A 25,575-nucleotide genomic window follows, 5' to 3' on the forward strand; every position below is an offset into this window, starting at 1 on the left:
TACACAAATTTCAGGATTTTGGAGTAATTAGTACAACTCAGCAATACAATAGTTTGTCAAAATGCGATTTTTTTTTCTTTCTTTAAAATGATTTTATTGTCCTTAGACCACTATCAATGTCAAGGTTGGGGTGCCTTGAATCATTGTCTTACATTGTATAATATTTACAAATAGTTATACATACGTAGTGCATATATACATACATATACATACATACATACATGCGTGCACGCATATTACATATACCCATACTTCATATATACATGTACTTTCAAACATAGCCATGTACATTATTAATTTATATGTACACCAATAATTATCTGAAATGAAAAAAAGAGAAAAGACAAAAAGCATATAGAAAGAAAGAAAGAAGAAAAGGAAAGAAAGACAAAAAAGACAAAGGGGAGAAAGAAACAATTTGTTTACTAGGGTTCAGGCTAATTAAAAAATAATAAAATAATACATCTAGAATTGTATTTCCAAACAAGTTATGGTATTTTTGTAAATAAAAAACAATAAGCAAAGAAACCAAAGGAAAGGGTCCAAACCTATAGTTAAAGAAGATGATATTTTTTAATGTTATCTGTTAATACTGAACAGGTTAAACCACTTTCCTAAACATTCATTAAATTTGTCATGTTCACAATTTTTTTAATAAATATACTTAGTATCTTTCTATTTGAAATTTATTTTGTTAGATGTTTTTTCATAACATTAATATGAAGACTCTTGTTAAGTATTTTCATACTATAAATGTAATATTTTATACTGATTAAAATCCAATTAACTACATCACTTAGCTCACTGTTTATCATACCAAACATAACTATGTTTATTAAGTGAAAGTCTAAGTCTGACTTCTCCATATATGTCTTGCTTTATTACAATCATAAAACAAATGTAGATTTTCAGGAACATTTTTACAAAAACTACATTTATTTGAATCTACATAATGAATCATATGCAAAAAGGTATTAGTAGCTAGGATTCTATGGAGCAATCGATACTGAAACTATTGCAAGGTATTATTTTTTGTACATTTAAAGGGTATAGCATAAAACATTTTCCACATATAACAATCAAATGTTAAACCCTTAGATGCAACTTTTGTTTGTGCCTTTGGTATATTACATGATTATTATTCAAAATATTGTATATATCTTTACTTCTAGTATTCTCATTTAGCAGTAGTTTCATTTTAAATGGCAAGATAGGTCTTTTACTAAGAATAGATGTTGTACTTTTAATATTGTTTAATGAGGATAAGAAAGATTTTACTGCATAAACTAGTGTTGCGTAATTTAAAAAGTGTCTTTAGATCATATATGTTTTTAAAAGTTGCAAAATCTAAAATATTTCCTTCATTATCAAGTAAATTATTTATGAAAACAATACCTTTCTTTATATAATTGCTGTACATTAAAGGTTTATTATGTTTCAATATTTTAGTATTGTACCAAATATTCAATCCTTGTATAGCTTCAGTATTTTCAAGGTTTTGGTTTTGCTGTATTAACACCCTACTAGATAATACATATTTCCAAAAGAGATTTTGCATATTTTTGTTGTTTAATATAATAAAATAAGTCTCCATGAATTATAATATCTTTAGTAATAATATTGGTGGTAGATTTAAATAAATTTACCCATTTTTTATTGTTTAGAAAAAGCCTTTTTTTTTTTATCCACAATGATTTTAAAGAGGTCAAAACATGCTGTATATTTAGCATTTTTATACCACCATGTTTGTAGTCTTGTATTAATGAAAGAAAGAAATGTTTTATTTAACAACACACTCAACACATGTTATTTACGGTTATATGACGTCAGACATATGGTTAATGACCACACAGATATTGAAGGAGGAAACCCGCTGTCGCCACTTCATGGGCTACTCTATTCGACTGGTAGCAAGGGATCTTTTATATGCACCATCCAATACAGGATAGCACATACCACGGCCTTTGATGTACCAGTCGTGGTGCACTGGCTGGAGCAAGAAATAGCCCAATGGGCCTACAGATGGGGATAAATCCCAAACCAAACGCACATCGAGCAAGCACTTTACCACTGGGTTACATCTTGGCCCGTAGTCTTGTATCAATACAGCTTGCTTAATTTTGTCTGGTTTATTTTGCCAAATAAATTTGAAAAACATTTTATTTATTTGTTCTATAGTACGTTTCGGTGGGTTTGGTAATGATATTAGTAAATAAGTAATTTTGGGCATTATTAAAGTTTTGAGAACGGTAACTCTTCCTAAGGCTGTAAGTTTTTTAAAGGACCAAATTTGTCTGCATTTGAATAAATTTAGAGTCAAACTTTGATTCTATAATTTTATTTAAATTTATTGTAAAGTTAATGCCAAGCAGATTAAATTTGTTCACACCCCATTCTAACTTCCAACGTGCATGGTGATAGACATCTTTTGAATGCTTCTTGCTTCATATCCAGATGGCTTTAGACTTAGTGTAGTATATTTTCAGGCCCGAAATTTCAGCATAATAATCAAGTACTGTCACTGTACTGTTCAGGGACTCAGAAGATCCATCAAGAATAGTAGTAGTATCATTGGCATATTGTGATATTAAATATTCTGTATCATCAATGTTAATATCTTTGTTGTTTCTTACCAAAATACTTAAAATTTCGGCACATATTATACAAATTTATGGTGAGAGAGGGTCTCCTTATCTGCATACCCTTTGCAGCTCAAAAGTGTCCGATAGATAGCTGTTTTGCATTACTCTAGACATTGAATTTTTATATAATGTTTCAATCCAAAATTTTATTGATGTTTTAAAATAAAATATATCTAAAGCTTTATCAATAAGAAACCAAGATACTGAATCAAATGCTTTTTTGAAATCAATAAGTACAAATAAACCAGGTATGTTATTGAATTCGATCTTTACCCATATTGAACAAGATGTTAAAACTGTTCTATATCACAGGTGACACTGAAGCCAGATTATGTGCTGTACATGTATTCTCTCATGTAAAGATTTACTTCAGCCATCAGATGAAGAAATCATTACAGACAATCTTTTAAATCTGCTACTAGCCCCAAGCACTTTTGCTGCCATGTTCAAGAACTCTTTACAATGATCTTAAACCAAATCCTGAGCTCTGAAAGCATGGCAAAGACAAATTCATTAACAGTCAATAATTTTCCAACCAGCCAGCCAGCAAAGTAAATAAGTAAATTCAATAATGAAGGACGAGAACACAAACAAACATTTTTAATAAGACTTCTAAGGTAGAATTCACCTCCCCCATACCTTCCCACCGCCGCCAAAACCACAGTCCTTCCTGCTGCTTGATTGAAGAATAGCACGCCAATCTATACAGCACAGTAGTTAATGTAAATGCTTTCGTGAGCAAACGGAGAACAATCATCTACATCAAAGTGGGTGACACATGACATCACCCAAGTTAAACAATTCAATCATTTTCTGCCCACTGCTGACATATCTTAATGGATCGTGCCAGTGCCGAGTTTCCAATTGGCAGAAACTGGAGGCTAAATGGGGTCAATACATCAAACACTGCATAGCATCCAAATCGAATCTGTCCTGATTTGCAATACTCAATGAAAGAAGTGCATGTGTAGTAATGAAGTTCAGGCTGACATATTGATAGTTTAGAAAAAAAAGTAATGAAAAACTGGTTTGTTTTTCTTGTTAAGAACATAATTATGGTAAGTGGGAGTGTCCAAATTCGTAATTAAATAAAAACATTCAAGGAATTTCTTTTTCAAATCCTTAATGTAAAAAGCAGTGCTCAGTATATTTGTTATACACACCATAAGCCAGAAATTCAGGCAGTAACCCTATTAGTAGTAACCCTATTACTGGTGGTGGTGGTTTTATTATTGTTTTTTAATTTCTAATTTGGCATGGAATGGTCAGGTTGTATACTGTTTACCATGCCCATATCCACTGAATTTTCAGGCATGCCCACCCCGGTTTCAACCTCTGACTTCGCCAGTTGCTGGATAACTGTTGCCTCAATAATCCACACTGCAACCGATAGCCTAGTATGACTAATCAGTCTGGAGGAAACACTATCCCACGCAAAAACACATACATTTTAATACTACTGACTGTTGATAGCCACTTGATGTTTGAGAATAATCAGCAACTTACTTCTGTTGGCTACCAGCTAATATATAAATCACTGGGGGAAAAAAAATATGTATACTAGGAAAACCATTTAAAAAAACAAAACGGTGTCTGCTGTCACCAAACCAATTAAAAAATAAAAATAAAAATACAAAGAAAAACACAAAAAACAACCCAGGATGGTCCAGTTACTGCAAATCCTATTGTTCTTAATGAAGTCCTTACTCAGGTGAAGAATGTACTTCAATAACACTTCAGCATAACCTTTAATCAGCTGCTATGGCAAGTCAAAGAACTCAATCATCAGCCATTTCATATAGCAAAGGCATTTTATGCAGCTTTCCCATAACAATTTTAAAAGCACATACCTAAGCTGCTTCATGCAGTGAAAGCACACTTCCTAACACATACATTATCAATTTTAGGAAGGGGTCAGGTATCACCTAATAAATTATTTCTAAAATGAAGCACTCATCAGGCATGTACACTCTTATATCATTGAGCAATCCAGGAAGGATGCGTAATAAAAGGAACAGTTAATGACATCTCGGCACAGTTTAAAATGATGGCTGTCTGATGTCTAACAGACAGTTATTGCGACACATGGGACAAGGAAACCAGCGTCAGCCACACCAGCTTTTCCTGTCACATGAAGGGACCATCCTGAGATTGCTTCCATTGTAAGATGTTTCCGATTAACACAGACTTCTCGGTGACTCAAATTACATGTTAAATATATTATCCTGTTTACAATATTTGTGTCTGTATATAAACAAGGTGTTTGTTGTCGTCCTTATGTTTGTCGTAGAGCCAAAACTAGATTTTATCTCCCGATAATTCTGTATGCATGAAAATATATATACAGTAAAGTACTCTTGTAGTGAACCGGAAGGGACCATGATAGTTAGTTCGTTATAGCAGTGGTTCGTTGTACACATTTGTACAAGTTTGTTATTAATGTATAGGGAGATAAAATGGGACTTCATGACCAGTTTGTTCTATGCAGTAGTTTGTTCTAAGCATGTTTGTTATAAGTGCACTTTACTGTATTACAAACCCTTAACGAACCACTGCCCCTTGATTGCAGTGTTCTCCCAGACCCATTTTATCGTGTGTGTGTGTGTGTGTGTGTGTGTGTGTGTCTGTGTCTGTGTGTCTGTGTGTCTGTCTGTCTGTCTGTCTGTCTGTGTCTGTCTGTCTGTCTGTCTGTGTGTGTGTGTGATGCTCCCACTTTCATGTTTTGCCACCCCTTTCTCATTTTCCAAACTCACTTTATTTTTCTGCACCCTGAGCTATATCTTACCATACCCATCTTCATTCTGCTATTTCAAAATGTACACTTGTTTTTTTACGCTATAAAAAAACTATCTGTACAGCGAAGTAAACAAGCCTCTTATCATGTGGTTCTCTAAGCCAATATCAAATCCAAAGATAAAACACTTTGTCTGATAAAATTCGATTGAGTTTGTCACTTCATACTGAGAAAATACAAACCTGCAATCTTGAAGAATACAATTTCCTCTGTTGGCCATTAGAAGCTACATGCACATACATCAGACTAAGCAATACAAATGTTTCACTCAAAGGCATGCTAGGTTATTTCGCAATTTGATCGCTCAACTGGTTCATATTGTCAGTGCTAAAATCGGACTGAAGTAAAACAAACAAAATTTTACCAGTTATCTGTTTGTTGATTTAGTCATTTATTAAGAGTAATCAACACGAGAAGCTTAGTTCCAATATAATAAAATCTAGAAGTATTACTCTAGTTTGTATGCCATGGTTATTTGTGTAAGGATATTTTAAAAAAAGAAATAAAAGAAGAAAAAGAAATGAAGAAAAAAAGAAAAAAGAAGTGAAGAAAAACAGACCAGCAGAGTCATATATTTTAGGCTTTAAGCATTCAAAACAAGAAACTTGCATTACTGTTTAGATTTTTAACTGATAAAATGTACCTATATATTAAATATACAATGCATATTTCTTGACATATTTATCTAGTAGTCCATGACAATTTTCTTTCCTTACTGCACTGTCGTGTCATGTCATAGGGTTTAACATGCACATTCAGAGCAAGCTGCTGTAGCGTACGCCTGTCGTGGGCGCAAGTGCTTGCAGAGCAAGCTCTGTCATCCAAGACAAATTTGGGGGGGGGGGGGGGGGGGGGTTGGAGGAGGGACCGCCTGCACTGACAGGTGCAAGGGAGCACCAGCAGTCAGACTGGGATCGGTAGCAGGCAGGGGTGGGTGGTGGTGCTATGGAATTTTGAATGGAGCAGTTAATATGCCAAAGAGAAAAGGTGTGCAGTTTTGATTTGAAGGAATTTTAGCGCGAATTTTGAATGGTCAGTCTAAACTGCAACGGGTAGTAGAGCTAGTATAAGTTTTGACGTTTGTATATCGAGAGTAGCACTGCACTTAAATGTAAACATGCTTTATACTACCAGGGTACTGCCTCTTTAGGTTACACACCACCATTAATTACCCCATGCAGTTCAATACAATTTCCATGTCAGAATACATCCTGTGAAAAAATATGCTATCGACAGTCATGTGACTACTCATTTTAGAGAGTGCTCTCAACCGACAAGTACCGTGTAAAACAAAATCAACCACAATTTTGTTTTCTCCAATTAACGGCCCCTATATGCTCGACCACCACCTCGTGTTGCTGTTATGCAAGCATTGCTGTTATACAAGTGGCACCATACCACTTGCAGAGTTGTTATCAATTAGTACTACATATAACAAGAACTTCAAACCAGTGGGTTATTTAAATACTACAGAGGTCTGCCAACATATAATCATCAAAGAAAGAATTCAAAAAGCATATCAGAATTTTGTAGTATTTTTTTTATGAGAACCATTTCCTAAACTGGACTATATTAAGCTGCTACAAGTAACGACATGCCAAATAGTGTTGTTGCCTTTAACTTAAACGCAACACTTAACATTTACCCACCACACTGGCTCTATTATGTCAATAAACGCATGGTACATTGATTGCTGCAGTGGGTTTTTTAGTATTTCTGCAATACTGTAAATCTGTGCACAGATAATTTTACCGTTGGATAATATAGATCCATCAGAAAAACAAAACTGAAATGCCAACTAATCTAATTAAAATTACAGTCATGAACCTTTTTCCACTGAAATATTATCTTGATCTGGGAAAATGCCACATCGTCTTGGGTCCAGGTGCATTGTGGTCATGCACAGACAATTATCCTGAAAGCAGTACAGCCTGATTAGCCATGCTGGCACAATTATACCAGCAGTGCTTTTGTCGAATGACACTTGTGCCAGCAGATGCGAATGGTCTAATAAATGATCCTCATGCAAGGCCTAAGATAACAATGACTTTGGTTAGATCTACTGAAGAAGACACAAATCACAAAGGTCAGTAAGATCCAATTTCAGTTGAGATTGGTTGGATTAATTACACTGTGTATAACATAATACACACACCATCTTCCACCATCCAGCATTGATCCATTTGACCCCCATACACATTATGCATACATTTCATTTCAATTTATTTTCGTGCTTATATCCAATTAAGGTTCAAGCACACTGTTCTGGGCACACACCTGAACTATATGGGTTGTCTGTTCAGGGCAGTGGGTTAGTTGTTAGTTGGTTAGTGGTTAGTGAGAGAGAAGGGGGCGTAGTGGCCTTACACATACCCACTGGGCCCTTAAGAACTCGCTCTGGGTTGGAACCGGTACCGGGCTGCGACCCCTGTACCTACCAGCCTGTAGTCCGATGACTTAACCACTGCACCACTGAGGCCGGTATACACATTATGCATACAAGTATTAGTTAAAGTTTAAGCTGTAAATGTTAAAAAAATACATTACTCTCGACCATGGCAAGCGGCAAAGCTGAGAGACTAGATTACTTGTACTCGTCTTACCACACTGGCACAGAGGGACGGGGCAGACTGTCCCAGTACTGTGTTTTTCATCCGCAGTAAGTTGGTCGGCTCAATCAACGCTCCCACACCTGAAAACAATCAGCAGCAGTTTGTTTACAAGTTGAAAGACCTCAATAAGTGTTTTTGTATTTCAGTTGTGAACAGTCTACCATAAAGACATGACGTGGATGATGCATGGTCATCTCAGAAACAGAGTGATGAAGCTAAGAGCTCTAACTTTAACATTGTAATGGCGCCAAGTTCGGATTGATTTCCTGATTTCTCTGGAAATTTGTTTTGTTTTGTTTCACGTTTGAAGATTTTTATTCCGACTCAAGCTCTATTATAAACATCCACTGTAATATATGTATTTTAGTATTAAAAATATACTCATCAAAATTAATTATGGGCCAGTGGAGTTTGGGTAATTCTTTGCTAGTGTTACTATTTTAGAAACTTTTCATTACTAGTGACTTGCAAACACTGTTTCAGTAAACTTTTACCCATGATAATCGCAAAAATACTTGCACATATATGATGGGTTTTTCATGTATGAGAACTACCAAAATGAACATTTGGCTAGGTTCATAATGATAATGTCATTTTGTTCACCCTGAATAGTTTTTTTAAATCATAAAGTTTAAGAACATGTCACAATGTTGACACTTTGCAACTGAAGAATCTGGGGGGTTCTGGGTTTGGAGCTTTTTTACATATTAAAATGAAAATAATGAAAATATCTAAGTTCTGGCCTTTATTAATTGTGTTTAATATGACTCAGTATTTTGGTATGCTAATCCTGGCATTTAAAAACACCATATGTGCTCAAATTTGAAAGAGAACTTTCCAAAGTTCACAATTATATAACTAAATTTCCATTATATTCATTACAACATAACATCATCCCTTTGGTCCAGACGTAGCAATGGGAGTTTGTTCAATTCTCGATGAACGTAAAAATTACATCGTCAGGGAACATCATATCTGATGACGTCATTGTATATTGGCAAGTTGTCTTATTGAGCGTTATTGTTTATGGAGCAAAAGTAATTCAAAATAAAATATTAGCAAGTATGATTCAAATTTAATTATAAGTATTGTCTGTTCTGGGTATGAAAAAAAAAAAAAAATCATCTGCAAACTTATGTGAAAACAGCTTCGCCGATTCACAAAGTTTGTGGATGATTTTTGTTTGTTAATACCCGGATGAATGTAAAAGAAATAACAGACAATCCTTAACATCACATCTCATTCTATGTATATGTAATTAGAGTGTCTTATCTAGTAAGTGCTGGCCACTGAAGAGTAGTTATTTTAATTCAAGAGTTCAAATTTGTTACCATAGCAACCACCCTAATCATGTTTGTCAACATTCCATGATTTTTTAATGCAATATTCAAAACAATATTACTGAAGGTTTATTAAATTAACCTAACAAATATAATATGTAACAGAAACGAAGAGAAGAAGAAATGCTCCTAACTTCATTAGGTATGTTTTATATATTTTCTTTGATTCAATCAGTGCCTCATTCCAAATACCTCACACTGATTTGGGCCATACAAACCTTCATCGATTTTGCTCAATAGCTAATGTAAACATTTGTATACTAATATGGAAATAACAAGCACTGTGGGATTGAAGCACCACAGTGACCGGTCAAACTAATCAAGTCCCACTATACTTGAGAGCACAATTTCTGTGTTTGGATGACAGCTGGACACTTTAGGTACTTTATAACTGTAGTTTTATCTGGTGTACGTGTAGCACACAAATGTAAAATGCAGATCTTGGTTTTGACAAATATGTATAGATCTGTATGTAAGATATATCTGTGTGTGTGTGTGTGTGTGTGTGTGTGTGTGTGTGTGTGTGTGTGTGTGTGTGTGGGTGGGTGTGTGTGTGTGTGTGTAACAAGAGATGGATATACTTCAGATTTCTTAATTTCTCAGTGTTTTAACCATGTAAACTGATGCTATAGATTTAAATGCACCTTCCTGTTTTTGTTGTATACTGATTAGTAATTTTTAACAAAAATCTAATAAAATTAGTATAATTTTAACTTGCATTCAAACATATTCAATTGACTGTTGAAAATTGTTCCAATAATCATGTAAACAAAAACCGAAAACATTTCATTTGGGTGATTATATTAAAAAGGTCAGATTTACATGTCAATGTATCATATCTGAAATGGAATATCTTAGTAGATATTAATAAAGTTCAGAAGTATACAAAAAGTATATTTTGTTCACCAATAGCCACTGTGCAATTTAAATAATTGTTTTAGGCCACTGCATGGAATACTGAAGCTACAACAGGAGGTATAAATATGTGTATGCTGGGGTGCAGGTGTCTAAAATTAGCACATATTTTTTTAATATAAACTAAAATGTATTTGGGCCTACTGAAACATCCAAATTACAACTGGAGATGTAGCAATAGTGGGAGACCTAAAATAAATAAAATTATGTGAATAATTTTTTGCCAAGAAAGGAGTGATCACTCCCGTTCTCCTGCATTCGCCTGGAAAGTTTTAGGAATGTGGCAAACTGCTCGCCTTGAAATAAAAAAATTAATAGCACCATTTCAGAAGAGTTTGTTTTGTTTAACAACACCACTAGAGCACATTGATTAATTAATCAACTGCTATTGGATGTCAAACATTTAGTAATTCTTACAATTAGTCATAAGAGGAAACCTGGTATATTTTTCAATTCGCAGTAAGGAATCTTTTATATGCACTTTCCCACAGACAGGAAAGCAAACACCATGGCCTTTGACCAGTTGTGGTGTACTGGATGGAATGAGATAAAATGCAATCAGCTGAATAGATCCACCGAGATGGTTCAATCCTGCAATACAAACACCTCAGGCGAACACTCAACAACTGAGCTAAATCCCGCCCCATGTTCTTCAGCTCGCCTTGATTTTGCTCATGGCAAAGACAGTGTTTAAGTAGGTATTCAGAAGGCATGTAATAAAATACTCAATCAGCTAATGAACAAATAATAAAAATACAAGAAACCATCGCAAAGAAAAAAAATCATCTAAGTCTGCTTGATCCACTAATGAAACAAAAAATAAGAACAGAAAAAAAACATATTGTCAAGAAGACTTCTAAAACAAAAAAAATTACTGCCAGATATTTGACAGATATCCAAGACTATATGTTTTTTACAATGCCAAAAGCTTTTAAAAACACGAAAATCCTGATATATAAACCATTTTAAAGGGATTTTTATTTTCGCTTTTACGTCATTGCATAGTCTTCCTTCGGCAGTATTTCCTGTATTAGTTTCAAATGTATTGATTATTCAGCTGTTCTAAAGATTTTAATTTTTTTTTTTTCAACAATCCGATATTTTTGGTCCAAGGGATTTGAGTATCCCAGATATTTGCCTCGAGAAGGAAGCAAGTGACTGCAAATTACCTGTCACAGACTAATCAACATCCAGCCACACTATCATTACAACACGTCCGGGTAACATACACAACTGACACAATGACATTGTTAGAATATATATATATCTAGGATTATGACTTATGAGGTTTATGTGTTAGTAATCTCTTGATAAATCACATACATTTTTGGGAAGAGTTAAAAAAAAAAGTTGTTTAACTGGAATACACTAATTAATTTTCATAAGCTATTGATGTCAAACATTTGGTACTTTTTCTGGAAGTCTAGAGTAGTAATGATAGAAGTAGGATAGATAAAATTAGAGTGGTTGCTACAAACATGAAAATAGAGAATACTAATAGAAAGTTAGTTTGTTTTGTTTAACAATACCTCTAGAGAACACTGATTTGAGTTTTTTATTCATCGGTTATTGGATGTCAAACATTTGGTAATTTTGACATATAGTCTTAAGAGAGGAAACCCACTACATTTTTCCAGTAGTAACAAGGAAGAATACTACTAGATACCATTTATTTAAAGAATTATTTCAAAACATATGTAATGAGCAAAAGGGTAATTTCTTAATAAATCATACATTTTTTGGAAGAGTTAAAAAAAAAAAAAATTTGTTTAACTGGAATACACTAATTAATTTTCATAAGCTATTGATGTCAAACATTTAGTACTTTTTCTGGAAGTCTAGAGTAGTAATGATAGTAGTAGGATAGATAAAATTAGAGTGCTTGCTACAGGCATGAAAACAAGAGAATATTAATTTAAAAAAAAAAAAATTGTTTTGTTTAACAATACCTCTAGAGAACACTGATTTGTTTTTTATTAGAGAGGAAACCTGCTACATTTTTCCAGTAGTAGCAAGGGAGAAGACTACTAAATACCATTTACTTTAAAGAATTATTTCAAAACATATGTAATGAACAAAAGAGTATAATACATTTAAGATAAATGGGATCCAATGGACAGAAGAGTAGTATTCTATTTCTTACATATCCTCAAATATGAGGTTGAACAGAAATTTAAACACCAACTGAAACGTATTTATGGTGCTTGTACTTGCAGTTAACTTATATACATGCACATCACACAGCCATCTGTTTCAGTTAGCTTATATATCACAGAGCAATCAATTTTGGTGGTGCTATTCATTGGATGGTATGGTTGCTGTGACCAAGTCATCACCCAACGGCAGCCAATCGTATATCTTTAAATCGATAACACACTATAGTGTGGTACTGCCATGTCATATAAATAATGAATGATATGTTATCACCAACGGGTATGTAAGAAGAAAAAATAAACATGCATGAAAATCACTCAAATAAGTACAATTATGTCATATGCGGAAAAAGCAGCCAGGAAACTTGCAGCTATTATTTAGACTACTCTTACTGTTTAGACTTCTATATGCAGATTCCCATAGGTAAGACTGTTCATATCATGACCTATAATGTATCAGTTGTGGGGCAGGTTAGGATGGGAGGCAAATAACCAATCTACTGAGGGTGATCGATCCTACAACCCATCACACTTCTACCATTGAGTGACATCTCGCTTCCTGCCATTAAGGAAGGAAGGAAGGAAATGTTTTATTTAATGACACACTCAACACATTTTATTTATGGTTATGTGGCGTCAGACATATGGTTAAAGACCACATAGATATTGAAAATGCACTGTCACCACTTCATGGGCTACTCTTTTCGATTAGCAGCAAGGGATATTTTACATGCACCATCCCACAGACAGGATAGCACATACAACTGCCTTTGATATACCAGTCGTGGTGCACTGGCTGGAATGAAAAATAGCTGCCATTAAGGATGTTAAAAGTTAAACGTTTTTTGGGTTTTTTTAACGACATCACTAGAGTATATTAATTTATTGATGATTGGCTATTGGATGTCAAACATTTACTAATTCTGACATAGCTTTAGAGAGGAAACCCGCTACATTTTTCTATTAAAAGCAAAGGATCTTTTATATGCACCATCCAAACAGAGAGGATTGTACATATCACAGCCTTTGATATATACCAGTCGTGGTGCACTGGCTGGAATGAGAACTAGCCCAATGCATGGGCCAACTGACCAATCATGAGGTGATCGAGCACTTTACCACTGGGCTACGTCCCGCCCCCTCTTTAAGGATATAAATTTCTGGATGTACACATATACAAGCAACGGTAATCTGTAAACTGGTTATCCTTACTGTGGCCAAGATGTAGGTTTGGATGGACTCCGGTTGGCGTGGATGGCATGCTTTCCCTCCGGCGCTGTTTCGTATCTTCCGACAGAGTCCGATGGAGTCTACGAAGGCTGCTGGGCAGACCAAACGACAGATCATCACGACATTTCTTCAGCAGTGGAGAGGGCAGAGGTGAAGGTGAGGCATGAGGGCCGAAGTCCGACTGAAAAACAGTTTAAAAGGACCATCCACATTTTCAGACTACTGCCAATAACAAACACCTGTTTACAGGGCCATCAACTGTCATAAGAGGCAACATCCGTTTTATAAAATTTGATTTGCTGTAACCATACTCACCATTACAGTAGCTGACAATGCTAGTACATGAGGTTTAGTATTTTGGAAAGTTGTAAAATAATATACTGAATAAATAATTATGAAGACAATAATTACGACTTTAAAAGAAGCAATTGGTAGTGATTTTGGTTTGATTACAGGAAACATTGTTGGTTTATTGGGGTGTTTTTTTCTTCTTCACAGTATCGTTTTTTAAGGTTGTTTTCACAAATTATTTAAAGGGAAATCTTACTAATGAATGCAGCAGCACCACTATAGGGCGAAGCGGTACAACCGTTAATTAGCAGCTCGACAATGTAATGTCATCACTAAGGCTATGTCAACTACTGAAACATACAGTGACGCAAAATACCAACAACAAAAACTGTCCATCTACAAATTAAGGCTTTCGCCGTAGTCTGTTTTCAGTTTTCAAAACATGTTTTTCATATATAATTTTTGTTTTTGTCAACGTAGGAAAAAAGGAAAAGTTTTGAATTTTTTTTTAAAAAAATGTCCTATTTTCTGTGAAATTAAATAAATGTACGTCCAAGTTAGGCCTAAAATGGATAGCAATTACGGTACTGTCATTTCGGCTTCATATTAAATAAAATAATTTGCATAATTTGTATAATGTTGGTCCCCAATAATCAACTAGTTTGTCACATTTGACAGGCAGGTCATTTTATGACATCAGTATCAGTACATACAGATATGTGGAAATAGTGACCTCCCTCCCCACACCCCAAAATTACTAAATGTTACCAAAGAAAGAAAGAAAGAAAGAAGTGTTTTATTTAACGACACATTCAACACATTTTATTTATGGTTATATGGTGTCAGATATATGGTTCAGGACCACACAGATTTTGAGAGGAAACCCGCTGTCGCCACTACATGGGCTACTCTTCCGATTGGCAGCAAGGGATCTTTTATTTGCGCTTCCCACAGGCAGGATAGCACAAACCATGGCCTTTGTTGAACCAGTTATGGATCACTGGTCAGTGCAAGTGGTTTACACCTACCCATTGAGCCTTGTGGAGCACTCACTCAGGGTTTGGAGTTGGTATCTGGATTAAAAATCCCATGCCTCGACTGGGATCCGAACCCAGTACCTACCAGCCTGTAGACCGATGGCCTGCCACGACGCACCGAGGCCGGTAAATGTTACCAAATGCCTGAAATTGGGGAAACCATTTTAAGTCCATGTCATTTGTAATTTTGACAAATTTTAACATGACAAGGTTAGCAGGAGAAATCATTTCATATGCTATGTATTACTGAAATATCTTGGAATTTGAGTATAACATCAGTTTTATCATTTTGGGGAGATCACTACATGTAGATATAACTTTTTTGTTTTTCAAACATGCAAGAACTAAAATTGATTTGAAAAGGGATGCCCGATAAATGCAATATCCACTAAATCTGTTCTTGTAATAGGTACGTGATCTACTGTATGTTGGTACAAATTTGTAAAAATATGAAATCACTGCAAACTCAAGTAAATAACTTTCCAAAATGTTTGTCTTCTCCATAGCTCAGAATTATATCAATTGACAGCACACCTAGAGATGGCGACGGTATTAAAAGTGTGTTTTTTTGGTGAGAAATTAGCAAATTATTACAATGTATTTTTAAGTACCGTATATCTTCGCCTGTAAGTCGATCTCGGCTATAAGTCGAGTCCCTAATTTCAAGCCCTGAAAACGTATTTTTTTATTGACCCGTTTATAAGTCGACCCATGAAAAACTACTTATAAATATTGAAATATTTCTTATTTTCAGCACATGAGAACAATAATATTTGAACAAAAGAAAATTATTTTACAAACTTTGGTTTTCACGTTTTGTACATCGCAATATAATCAGACTATTCCAATCAAACTATCATTATTACATAGCATCAAAACGAAATATTCCCTTAGTAGAGAGTGAAAGCTATTTGACTGTTACTGTATAGTACTGTACAGATGGTTTTGTGCACAGACAACAACTTTATTTATAAACACTGACAACAAGATCACTACGATTTCCAAAGTATCACGTGTTTGCCGCCATATTAATACATGTAAGGAGGATAACTACATATGTGTGTCCCTATTGCTCTAGATAGTGAACTACAGAGATCAGTCTATTTTAAGGGAAAGCTCGGTAATATTCATGAAGTTAATCACCGCCAAAACATTGTTTGAACACACCTTAATGCCATGTGACCAGATTTCAAAATAAACTCAGACATTTTTACTATTAGTGATGACTGTTAATTTAACTAAGTGGACTGTTGTCTTGGCAAAAGTGAGTGAGATCGTACGTTTTCGCATAACCAAAAACCGTTCTTTGGTGTCAAATTAACATATTTGAGTATAAATACATGGCATACTTCAACAATAAACTTGTAAAATAATCCACAAAACAGTAATAATAAGTCGACCCCCCATTATAAAATAATTTTTGGGTGAAAAAAATTTGACTTATAGGCGAAGATATACGGTACATGTATATGTTCAGAAAGAATCAAAAAGGAAATTAAATTCATAACACACAGTGAAGCACTATATCTACATATATCTGTATTTCCCTAGGGGCCACAAGGACCCCGCACCGACCCCGTGAATTTCCTTACCAGGACCATAAAAATTGTAACCATTAAAAAAAGGGACGAGTTCACTTCTGTGATTAATTCGCAGATACTAAAAAAAAAAAAAAATTAAATGTAAAATGCTAGTTGTCATAAATATACTAGTATTCCACAAATATGTACATTGTTAGAGCCCGGTGGCCAGTGAGGGGAAAACAAATATACCATCATCATGATGATCGAATGAAAAAAAAAAATCAACCGACATCGATCATATGTAAAAAGCAAAACGGATCTACAATTCAATACTTTCGATTTCCTTTCACATGCAACAGTTCACTAATGAATATATGGTCACCTGGGCCCATATTTTCAAAGCTATCTTAGCCTACGAAATCGTAAAATCATCGTAAAGTATGACATCACTATGGCGTGTGCTGTAGTGACGTCACAACCTATGATGGTTTTACGATTTCATAGCGCCAAGATGGCTTCGAAAATATGGGCCCAGTAATCTATGCCCCATCCTTGAAATGAATATACTTACAGATGTAATTTTATTAAAGTCAAGTTAACAAAATGTTGCAGTCATTTTGGCGCAATTTATATTATATATTACATGTATGCCTCCATCCCTACCCTCTATTTAATGAAACACAAGGATTCCAATCACATTTATTAAATTACTAAAACCCAACAGACAACAACTGCTGTGATGCATATAAATCTTGTTAGGTGAAAAAGGATCACGAAAACACACTTAAAATTCATGACAGGAACTGCACCTACACACTCCACAGTAAAAAATGATAAAAATAAAGACTGCAAAGCGATTATTTTCTACAAATCCTAATGGCCAACAACTGGTCAACGTGACAGCAAGTCAAGATTCACGAAACGAAAAAATAAATGCTTTTAGGACAATGTCAATGGCAGTGAAGTCCGATATTGTGTGCCTGAACACCATAATTCTTCAAGTGCTGCACCCAATCTCAAGCAGATGATGTTAGATCTAATGAAGCTTTTAACTTCATTAAACACAGCCGACAGCAAGCACGTTCTTCACTTTATTGGAAACCTTTGAAGAGTATTCACTCGGTAAGATAAAAGCTAGAAAACGGGATCTCATTTAGCTATCAATTTTCAGTGTAGCTCCTCGCAGAAACACAAGTCAGAAATGAAACATTTGACACAGCAGTCATATAACTTATTATAAGACAATTCTTGACTGTTGATCAATTTCTACATCCCACAATGATTGGAAATAATAAAAAATTAAAGACTCACAACTATGATATCTTGATCAATATACTATAATACAATAAAACTCCTCTAAACCGGACACCCTATGGACCAAGTAAAAAGTCTGGTTTTAAAGAGGTATCTGGTTTAAAGAGGTTCTCTTATGTACAGATATTTAAAAAGGGCCGATGGAAAAACGTCCGGTTTTGAGGGAATTCCGGTTTACAGAGGGTCTGGTTTTGAGAGGTTTCACTGTACACAGAACTGAATGCAATGTTTAAATGTCAACTCAACACTTGATTGCCGACATCATGCTCAACTGAAATTAAAGTATTTATTACGAAAAGTAAAGTGTTGAATGAAGGTGCACTAGAATTTAATATGAATTGTGTTAAAATCATACTGAATTGGCTGAAAAATCTGGATTAGGTTTGAACAGGAGTCTACTCTTAGAACCATGCCTATCTTAAAATAACTGTGAACTGTGGGCGAGGTGGGGGGTACGGTAAACGAAGAGAAGAAAAGAATGTAATCATGACAGTAATCTAGTGTCTTCTCTGCATGCAATTAAATTAAAAAGACTAAACTGAATGGACAATAGCCTCTATTAGAAACATACTTATCTGCCCTTGATTTGCATGTGCACTAAGCGGCCCAAACATGCACTAAATTACTTCCGGCACATTCACGCTCAAGTCACTTGCAACAATTAAAGGCTCTTTGTTACTACTGAACTGTGAAGTAGTCGTCCACTTGTTCTTTTATTTTTTGACGTTAATAAAGTTTCCTATTTCTATTATTCTTTGTCAAATTGTGTGCAATCTTCTTCTTTTACAGAAAAATAAAAAAGTACAATATTTTTTTGGTGCTCAACATTAATACTTATGACCACATCTTGGGACGACCAAGAAAAAGGGGCTAATTGATCAATGAGTGACTCGTTAAAACGGCATCTTAATAAAGAGTTGATGTTTGCAATTATAATATGCATGTGTTTGTTTATATATCAATGTGTACGAATGGAAGTGTACATTAATTTGGCGTCGGATATATGGTTATGGACCACATAGATAGTGAGAAAGGAAACCCGCTGTCACCACTTCATGAGCTACTCTTTTCGATTAGCAGCAAGGGATCTTTTACATGCACCATCCCACAGACAGGATAGTACATACCACAGCCTTTGTTACACCAGTTGTGGAGCACTGGCGGGAATGAGATATAGCCCAATGGGTCCACCGATGGGGATCGATCCTAAACCGACCACACATCAAGCGAGTGCTTTACCACTGGGCTACGTCCCGCCCCTCAGCTATTGGATGTCAAACATTTGGTAATTTTGACATATAGTCTTAGAGAGGAAGCCTGTTACATTTTTCCATTGGTAGCAGGGGGTCTTTTATATGCACCATCCCACCGACAGGATAGCTAGCCTTTGATATACCAGTCGTGTGGCACTGGCTAAAATGAGAAATAGCCCAATGGGCCAACAGACGGAGATCGATCCCAAATCGACCGCATATCAAGTGAGTGCTTTACCATTGTGCTTTAGTTTACAATGCCTTCAGTAAAAACAAAAAAAGAAGACATTTGCAGACATCAAATAGACAGTAACACCAGCAAATCTAGAACCTCCATATGGTTGTCTTCTAAGTGACAATTCCTATTCACATCAAAATTATTCCTCACTAAATCATGAAGTGCAGTATAACCTACTTGGCAAAAACAATTATCAGAAATCCAGACAGAGCAAATCAAAGCATTTAGCCAAATTTGTGTATGTCCAGCATAGCCATTCATCCATATTGAAAGCCATTATCCAAGTAACTTTATCCCAGTGATGTGGCCGGTCCAACAATCTTACCAACGTGCTGATAATTATATTACTCTGCCAGCTCGACACAACAGAGGCTGTATCAATAATCAATATCTGTTGAATGTGATCAATTCAATCTCACCTGATATACATGCATGCTGCAGAAACTGCGCATGAAATAGTGCTACAACTATTGTCATGATAACTAACGTTATAAACATCTATACAGAGTATTAGTGTAATTTTTGTCATTTTAAAGTACCATATTTTTTCCTGCTGATGATGTATTGAAGTCAAGACAATATATTACAAGTAGGTTTGAATGCCATTGTGTTAGACTATTGAATATATTGACAAAAATAAAACATATGAGCAAACATTCACTTTATGAAACACCAACAAAAGGTGCATTGCAAAAACCATTCACATAAAAAGCTGTGCTATGAAAAAATATTTATAAATAAATTTTAAATACACTTATTGTTTTGTTACCTCAATTACTGTTATACATATGCACAAAAAGCCATTATCTCTTCAGACTAATACTTAATTTTATCAAGTTTCAACATCCATCATGTTATTAAACTCGCAGACCCTAGTTTCAACCAGTGACAATTGACATTAAGCTTGGTTAATCTACAAACCTGAAACACATTTGGATAAAGTTACAATAGATTAAAACAAGAGTCCGTTATGTTGACACTTCTCAGAAGACAAAATTATAGTTTTTGTTTAACAACACCACTAGAGTACATTGATTTATTAATCACTGGCTGTCAAACATTTGGTAATTTTTACATAGTCTTATACATTTTCTAATATAGTAGCAATAGTAGTAGATTTTTATATGCACCATCCCAGACATGATAGCGCATACCACGGCCTTTGTTGATATATCAGTCATGGTGCACTGGCTGGAATGAGAAATAGCCTAATGGGCCCAGTGATGGGGACCACTGGGCTATGTCCTTCCCCTTCTGAGGAGAAATGTATTCCGTGGTATTAAAAACATCAGGATGACAAAAACACTTTGGATATATGGAAATGGATAATCTAAATAATAAAATCTAAGCAATGTCTGACTTCAATTATAAAAAATGGCCCTAATAATGAAAAATATATGCCTGGTTAAAGTGTTTGAAAACTAAGGTCTGTCAGTTTAAGTTTCGTTACCATATAGCATGGATGACCTTATGCATGGCCTTCATTTGGAACTTGCTAAATTTTGCAACATGGCAATGAAAAATGGATTCTATTGTCGAGTTCTAATACAGCCCTAGACTTAATGTCAAAAATAAATATGGGTTTTCTAATCACAATTGATATCCGACAAATTGCCTTCCCAAAATCTGCTGCTATTATGGCAAAAGATCTGGAGATGGCAGTCCATCTGACTCCAATCAGAATAAATAAACTGTGAAAATGCTAAAGGCATATTCAAGCCATAATGGTAATCTCACATCCATTAGACGAGTACTGAGGGTTACCATGTAACCTTAAAGCTTTTACACATAGTGTGCGAGCTACGTACATATTCACACCACGTCAATCATGAATGGAATACAAATTTTACACATTACCAGATAGAATTAACAATACCGGCGAGATACATACATATATATGCTTGTGAGTGGCTACCTTCAGTTAATTAGTCTTAATCAATATAATTAGTGACAGATCATCAATTGTTAATAGGTTTTTATAGTAAGCCGAACACTCCATAGCTGTGACTGGAGTGAGCATGCGAATAAATGAAACTAATAATCCGGATCTAAATTCAAGAAAAGCTAATAAGCAGAACTTGCCTCTCACAATAACCGTATGGCTGCGAATTAATGGAGATTAGTCAGACGTCGAGAGATTTGCTTTCAGTTCCAGCAAATTACCTCTTGATACCTGCACACACATCCAGTGGATCCTCAAAAACAGCAGAGTTAACCGTACATAATATCTGTCTTTACACTATATAGTGAAACCTGTTCAAACAGGCTTAATTATCTGTCAGATTGTCTCATACAGTACCAAATGATAAGTGTGATATGGTTTGTGTCATTCACTTGAATCATCTAATATAGTAAAGTTTGAAGCAGCCAACAGTGACAGTCTTAGGAAATAATTAAGGCCTCAGATAATTAAAAATTTGCACAAAACAAATTCAGGTAACCCATTCTGTTTTTGTGTTGCTTTCAGCTTGTAGCAGTTTCACAGCACATGATGTCTTGCTTTCTTAAACATATATGTATGTATTTAAATTTAACCCCAAATTTTTTAGTTTTATTATGTCCAAAAACTACTATTTTTGTTTTTCTACTCTGACCCATCTAAAATGATTTACCATAAGCCACATATTGTAGTTATAGACACAGACTATAATGTATGATATCATCATGCAGTGAACACCTCCATTTATATAAAAATAAGTGCGACTATGAAGTTATTATATTCACTGTCATTTCTGAAGCCTCAAGCCCATAGTATTGTCTGTTCTTAAAGTCTGCCAACCGGACATTCTACAGACATGGAAAGTCCAGCCAAATCTCAAATAATTTGCCTTACTGGAGACAACTTCATACTGCAGAGTCATACTGAAATCATGTGACCTTGCTCTCTGTTTCCATTGCTGCAATGTCATACTGAAATCATGTGACCGTGCTTTCTGTTTTCATTGCTGCAATGTCATACTGATACCATGTGACCTTGCTTTCTGTTTCCATTGCTGCAATGTCATACTGAAACCATGTGACCGTGCTTTCTGTTTCCATTGCTGCAATGTCATATTCAAATTACATGACCTTGCTATCTGTTTCCATTGCTGCAATGTCATACTGAAACCATGTGACCGTGCTTTCTGTTTCCATTGCTGCAATGTCATATTGAAATCACATGACCATGCTATCTGTTTCCATTGCTGCAATGTCATATTGAAATCATGTGTCCTTGCTTTCTGTTTCCATTGGTCACTTCAATTCCACACATTCATGGAGATCACATTATCTGAACATGGATCAGGTTTGTGCTTTAAATGACAGGCAAAATGACCAATCATGATCAGGCCCTAATCTTGCCGGCTAAATACGCGTGGGTTTTTTCACTGAAAGTCGGCTCAAGTCGCAGAGTTATTAACGGTAGTGAGAAGTTGAAGTCACTGTAAGATTTTGGACCTAATTCGATTTCAAAAACGAAATCACACAACAGACATCAAGATCCCTACTTGTTTATTGTAATAGCTCACTTGGCACCTTGTCGCCATATGTTGGACAGTGTTTTTTCTTTGGCATCAGACTGTATCCTCAAGTAATCGTGAACCTGCCCATTAACAGGAAATGGTTTTTGTGTATTGTAATGGGTGATTGATTTGATGAAATATAATGTTTTACCGTGTTCAATTTATTAGCAAAATCACTCAATGTTAATACTCATGTCAGTTTCTGCTGTGAAGAGATTAAATACATGTCGTCATCTGATACAGATACATCTTCAAATACATCTGTAAACCAGGCTATTGTTTCTCAAAGTGACACGTGTCATGTTGTGTACTGTGACCCGTCAAACGTTAATCCTTGGTCACAATAATTTCAGTAATGCCAGAAAATATTAATTAATACTTTAATTTTAACATAACGGTACATTATCAACTACATGTACTTAATAATATCACGTTTTTAATGAAACATACAACTGTTTCATAGCTGCCAACATTTAAAAACGGGAAAGAGTAATCATTTTGCTGTGTAAAATATCCAGATATTTTTTTATGAATTGTTTTATCGCTGGCCTCAACGATGTCCTGGTGTTTCTTCGTTTTGATGTGCCTTTGGCAATAATTTTTCCCGCCATGGGCAACAGAAAAATCAACACGACATAAAGTGCAAAATGCACTAGTATTACTAACAGAACTGGCCTTCAAAACAGGCCACTCATTGCTGTAGTCCTGTTTATACTTCTGTACTACTTTTCGCTTTTTCTGAGCTTTGCACAGTTCATATGGCTCTGATCGTTCGCGTTTTTTCGACATCTTTACAAAATGGCGTCGTTTCACAAGCTATCCCGAAGTGCGTTGCGCGCACAAAAAAACTTCCGTGCGCATTTGCGGCTAGTTGGGCGAGTCCAATTTATGTGATTCGCAGGGGTGGTAGGTTATTACAAAAAAACCCAGGAAAACACGGATTTGCCGTAATCTTTCAGATTACGGGCGTAATGGCGTAATAAGAGATGGAAAATCGTAATGATTCCGCATAAATCGTAATGGTTGGCAGCCCTGCTGTTTTGTTTAAACATTATTACCAGAAGTAGTATTTTATATCAAAATATTAAGATTAGAACCCAGTGTAAAATTCTGAATTTTTCTGATTGAATGTGGTAACTGGCAAAACCTTACCACAGGAACCAATAAATGTTCACTTTAACTATTTTTATCAAACTTTGCCCCTTTCTTCTGACAAGGGAGAAATAACTTCTCCTACTTTTTCAATTCAAGATTAGGGCCTGCATGATTATTTTCTTCAGAACCTCAAGGTGAAAACTTCAACAACATTACCCACACATATGAACGTCATCAGCTGAACAATAGTCTTAACGTTTGCTCAACTGATACACATAGCTCCCATGAGCAGTAGGCCGTACTGTATTAAATTTGATTTGATTCCCATAGTTATGTGTGGTTTCACTGCATTTCCATTTGTACACAAAAGCCAAATATCCTGTTGGGAAATCATAACAGATATACCGAGATACATAAATAAGGGAACACTTGGAATTCTAAAGCACATCCTATACTAGCGTAGTATTTTCTGTATATAATACAAAGATGTAATGTGGGTTTGAATGCCAGTAATGTGGGATTGAGTGTGAGTAATATGGTTGACTTCCTGACACCATGGATAAGGTTGCATGGCACCAAAGGAGAGAGTTCCGTGTCAAAGTTCGAGGTGTATCGTCAAATATTTACGTAGTACAAACAGCTATGGCTGTGATTGGTAGTAATATGTGACATTGATTATTTATGCAAATACTATTATTCATTGACAATAAATAAATACACTTTTATTTGTTATACAGTTATTATGCAGTATATGCCAGAGGTTGAAACTAATGCAGGGTACCCCCAAAAATGAAACTGCAATTTTCAGTCAAAATGACGGTTGCTAATAAAAACATTAATTAAATCTCTTAAATGGTATGTGACCCCCCCCCCCCCCCCCTCCCCATTTTCTTGCAGGTAGATCAGATGAAGAGCCATACTTTTTATTGATGTATTTTCTGGGTGTTGATATGCTGCTTATATCAGTTTTATTAGTAAACGATAATATTATTGGCAAAAGGAATTGGATTGGTCTATTAGAACCATAAGTATACTGGTTGCAATCACTTTCTGCCGTCAGTCTTTCTGTGATCCCATATTTCTTTCCATCAGTATATGTTAAAAGAGTACTTCAATCTAGTCAGTAAAGTATGTCATTAATTTACTTAGATTAAAAGAAATGACACATGTGTGTACATTATTACATACATACCAGTACTTCTGTATGTTATTCTCACATGGGAACAACAGTGATCTGTGTTGATCGTGGGGGGGGGGGGGGGGGGGGGGGGGAGAAGGAAAGGAATATTTGTGTAGCAACTCTTCGATACATTTTACACTGCCTATTTTGTATTTAATATAGAGCTTATGCTTATTTGGACACTTGGTTTGAACAGTTGCTAACACATACATGTACATGTAGGCTATTGGTATATCCCTACCAAAAAGCATAGGATCTTAGACAGACAGTTACATGTATACCATTAATTTCAATGTATCAATCATGGGGTACTAAAGTACTGTTGGAAATAGAATAAAAATTATTTTCGTCGATTATTTCTTTTATATTAAACTGACAAGTATATATTTTGTAAATACCCATTTAATGATACTTTACCTAATTTAGCATTTACTTGTTTGGGCTCTGATTGATGT

At 35.2% G+C, this 25,575-nt stretch overlaps 1 protein-coding gene across 3 annotated transcripts in view; it reads right to left on the minus strand.

The window, feature by feature from the left end:
* Positions 1-25,575, minus strand: part of LOC121375097 (microtubule-associated serine/threonine-protein kinase 2-like) — a 170,075-nt gene that overhangs the window by 105,807 nt on the left and 38,693 nt on the right. For all 3 annotated transcript variants that reach the window (XM_041502334.1, XM_041502333.1, XM_041502335.1), the window contains 2 exons: positions 13,669-13,867; positions 8,040-8,128 (listed from right to left, as the gene is read on the minus strand). In XM_041502334.1, the coding sequence (XP_041358268.1) occupies positions 8,040-8,128; positions 13,669-13,867 (288 nt within the window). The remainder of the gene's footprint in view (positions 1-8,039; positions 8,129-13,668; positions 13,868-25,575) is intronic.

The sequence above is a fragment of the Gigantopelta aegis genome, chromosome 6 (genome assembly GCF_016097555.1).
Source record: "Gigantopelta aegis isolate Gae_Host chromosome 6, Gae_host_genome, whole genome shotgun sequence".
NCBI classification, from domain to species: domain Eukaryota; kingdom Metazoa; phylum Mollusca; class Gastropoda; order Neomphalida; family Peltospiridae; genus Gigantopelta; species Gigantopelta aegis.